The 4,015-nt window shown below is 65.6% G+C and overlaps 1 protein-coding gene across 1 annotated transcript in view; it reads left to right on the forward strand.

Annotated features, from left to right (window-relative positions):
• Positions 1-3,854: 3,854 nt before the first annotated feature.
• DUSP9 (dual specificity phosphatase 9) overlaps positions 3,855-4,015 on the forward strand; it is a 2,990-nt gene continuing 2,829 nt past the window's right edge. Inside the window, 1 exon segment of the mRNA XM_007456639.1 lies at positions 3,855-4,015. This exon segment is cut by the window's right edge and continues 1 nt beyond it. Within this exon segment, the coding sequence (XP_007456701.1) occupies positions 3,855-4,015 (161 nt within the window).

The following is a 4,015-nucleotide window of genomic DNA, read 5'->3' on the forward strand; positions in this document are numbered from 1 at the left end:
GGGGGGGGGGGGGGGGGGGGGGGGGGGGAGGCGGGGCGCCGCTCTTGGGAGGCTCCAGGGCCCAGAAGGCGCACGCGGCGCGCGCGAGGCCTAAGGGCAGCAGCGTTTCCGCGGCCTCCGAGGGGCACTGGCTGGGCAGGGCGGGGGGCCGGGGGCGCCCGGCGGGAGCTGGGGCGGCGGGCGCAGCGCCCACCCTACGGGAAGCGCGCGGCCTGGCTCCGCCCGCCGGAGGGGGCCTGCCGAGACCCCGGCGCGCCCGGGTAGCGGGGGCGGGGCGGGGCCGGCGCTGCGGGGGCCCGAGCGCGGGCGGGCCGGGCGAGGGTCGGGGGAGGGGGGCTTGGCTGCGTTCAGCCCTGCAGTGCGGAGGTGGCAACAGGTTCCAGTCTGTCCTGCTGCTGGCGCAGCGGGCGCTGCTGGCGCCGGGCAGCTAGCGCTCACTTTCGAGATTGAATCCCCCTCCTGAGCGCTCTCTCCCGGCGGGAGGGCTGGCCGGCAGGGGTCCGGAGCGAGGCTCAGGGGAGCCCGTCCTCGGGCGTTGCGAGGTGCAGGCCCCGCAGAACCCCAGCCCGGGGGCTGGGGTTAGGCTTTCTTGGAGCGTAGTTTCCTCTCCCCTCACCCTTGCAGAAGTTGCCTCCCTTCTCATCCTCAGCTTCCCAGCCCGGCTCCGGTCACCTCCCCCAGGGAGCCCTCTCCAGAAAGCAGGGCTAGGCATCTCAGGAGCTCCTACCTCCAGCAGGGTTGGCGACCATCTCTCCAACCACGCTGAGCCCTCGGGACAGGGCGGGTGGAGACACGTATCTCTCCACCTCCCTGTCGGGCGCTGCCACCCGCACTGCCCACGACTCTGCCAAGCCAGACACCCCAGGCTGGCACGTTGCAGAACCCCTTGGTGCCTTCAACCCCTGCCCACCCCAGGCTCCTGCCCACAGCTGCGGCAGTCCTGGAGGGAGCCCCCAGGCTTGGGGCCCATGGGCAGGTGGCAGCCAACCTCTGTCTCTGGGAGCTAGGATGTGAGGGAAAGGAAATGCCCCCCACTCCGCTCCGGCCCAGCTGGCAACCTCGGGGAACTGAGCCCTGGAGCACAGAGGAGGGAGACAGAAACCTTGTGGGGAAGGGGGATGGCTGAAGAAGGAACAGAATCAGGACAGGCTGCAGGGGAGGCCAGGACTAGGGGCAAGGGGACCCAGCCCAGCTGCCTGAGGCCCCTGGATGCATGTGGTGGGACTCAGCCCAGAGACCTAGACATGTCCCAGGCTGGTGGCCCGCTGGGCCCGGAAGGGAGGGAGGGAAGGAGGGAGGGAGGGAGGGGGCAACTGGAGGCCCCTTCGAGGCAACCTGGCTCTCTGTAAGCTGCCCTCTCCCCAGCATTACCTCCCAAGTTTTCTCATCTTACTTTGTGGTCCGTGAGAGGAGTCTTTGGCAGCCACACTGGACTGAACCGTCCCAAAGAGTGGCCCTCCAGTGGCTTTGCACCCTTCACTCCTTAGTTACCTGTCTTGTGGTGCCCATCCTGTGCGCATAGCTCTGCCTTCTTTTACTTTGTTCCTTGGGGTAGATTCCCAAAAGTGGCCAGAGGGTGTGGTATTCTTCCCAGCTCTGGATGCATATTACCAAGTTAATTTCCAAAAGGGCCATACCAACAGAGAACCCTCTAGCAACCAGCAATAGAGCAGCAGGCCAGTTTCACAGCACCCTTGCCAGCACTGGGAGCTCTCATTTTGACAACATTTTACTAATGTGACAGGTGGGAAGTGTTACCTTGTTTTCTGTCGTTGTTACCTTGTTTTTTTAAAATTTCCTTTCCTTCCACGCCTGAGGTTGAACCTTCCCCCAAACGCCTTGGACCGATTGCATTTCCTCCTTCATGCAGTCTTTTCTGGTTCCTTTGCCGATTTATCTATAGGAGTCTTAACCTTTTGATTAAGCTGTATGAGCTTTATCTTATCTGCTGTACATTTTCCTTCAACTCTGCTATTTGCTTTAGATGGGCTTTAAGCAGAGAAGGGACACAGACCAGACTTTTCAGAAACCTCCCCCACCTCGTTTCATTGTCTCAGCACTTATCACACCTGGTATTATCTTGTTCGGTCCCTCGGTTTATTACTGACCTGTCCTGCAGGCCTGGGAGTGCTATGCAAGCAGCGGCCCCGGTGCGTCCTGCCTGTTCACCATCCTGTGTCCATGGAAGGTATGGAGGACACCGTGGGCCTTTGCTGCAGGGCAGGGCTGAGGGGGGTTGAGGCAGACAGGCCTGGAGGTAGGGAGAGGCCTTTGGAAGCTATGATGGTGACCCAGGCCGGTGCAGGGGGCAGAGGGGAATGTCCAGATGTGAGATACATTTAAGTGGAAAGGACTCGGCTCTTGACAAAACGAGGAGCCAGGGGTGGCTCCCAGGATCAATAATGTGGTAAGAGCAGAGCACCCCACTTCAGGGCTGAGAGCACAGAGCTCCCGGGGCCTTTGGCCTGGCCTGTACGAAGGAAGCCACTGTGGTGCCCAGAAGCTGCCCTCTGCCTGCCCAGCCCTCCAGCTAGCCTTGGGCAGAGTTCTGGCCACAGAAGGCAGCAGCGGGTTTCTGGTCTTGCTTGCCCCTCCCCTCCACGATTTCACCGGCATCCCACGGTAGCCAAGGCGGTGGCTATGAGGGGCCTGTTATATAGATGGGGCCACTGAAGTCCAGTCAGGGCACGCGATGGTCACCCCAAATGAGTAGGGCTGGAGGCAGCCTCTGGGGCAGGGCCACTGGGCTCTTGTCCCCACCCCTCCCCCTGCCTCCAGGGGCCTGACTGGCGCCGGCCAGGGGAGCTGCAGCTGGTCCCCTGCTGGGCCCCTGACCTGCCCTTGGCCTCTGCCCTGGCCCAGTCCCGCTTCGGTGGAAGCCCCGGCTCAGCGCGCCACTTGCAGGGCCCACTCAACTGCTTTCGAGGGCACCCGTTGGCTCGCTGGCCCCCCTGAGCCCGCCCCCGCCGCCCCGCCCCTCCAAACGGCAACTCCACGTCCAAAGGCAGCAGCTTCCAAGGTGGAAGCTGGGTCCCACTGCCAGGAAGCGGCCGGTGCGCGGGCGGCAGTGGACTCGGCCTCCACGTGCACGCCTGCTCCGCTGCCCCGCCCTCTTCCCGGTGGCCGGGCTCGGGGACTCCCTGCCCGCGGACGGCGCCCCTCGTCCCGCGGCGGCCGTGGCTGGGACGTCCGCGCGCGGCCGCTCGCCGCGGGATCACGCTCCAGGTCTCTCTCCTTTTGTTTTCTACGGGGGGAGGAGGGCAGCCCCGAGAGGTCCGGCCGGCCGAGGTCCAGCACCTCGGCACCGCCTCTATTACCCGGGCCCGCCTGGCCATGGGGGAGATCTCGGCCTGGACCCCCTCTCACGCGCACACGCCCCCCAAGTCGGAAGCTCGAACGTGGGGAGTGACTGCGGGCAGGCAGAGTGAGAGACGGACGCAGAAAGGGGGTGTGGGGGAGATGGCCGCGGCCTTGGGCCCCCAGGAGGGGCCAGGAAGGGACCCACGGCAGCTCTCGAAGGGGCCGTTGGACCCCCAGCTTTCCTCTTCTGGGGGACCTCTCACACTTCCCTTCCCAGAACGGGAAGCAACGCCGAGTGGCTGCCTGGGGCGTTTTTCTTGGGGCGCCTTTCTGCATATCCTTACTGTAGGAGGGGTAGGAGAAGAGAATCAGGCAGTAGAGGGGCGTCCCTGCGGGACCCTCGGCGCCCGCCTTCAGGACCCGGGCCTGGCTTCCCGTCTTGGCCCCCGGGCCCGCGCCCGTTGGCGGCCGGGCGCGAAGGACGCGGGCTCACGTCGCGCGCCTTCCCTCTCTCTGCAGCTCTCGGGGCCCGACGTGCCAGGAGCCGCGAGCCCATGGAGGGTCTGGGCCGCTCGTGCCTGTGGCTGCGCCGGGAGCTGTCGCCCCCGCGGCCGCGGCTGCTGCTCCTGGACTGCCGCAGCCGCGAGCTGTACGAGTCGGCGCGCATCGGCGGGGCGCTGAGCGTGGCCCTGCCCGCGCTGCTGCTGCGCCGCCT

This window comes from Lipotes vexillifer, unplaced genomic scaffold, assembly GCF_000442215.2.
Source record: "Lipotes vexillifer unplaced genomic scaffold, Lipotes_vexillifer_v1.1 scaffold899, whole genome shotgun sequence".
Lineage (NCBI taxonomy): Eukaryota > Metazoa > Chordata > Mammalia > Artiodactyla > Lipotidae > Lipotes > Lipotes vexillifer.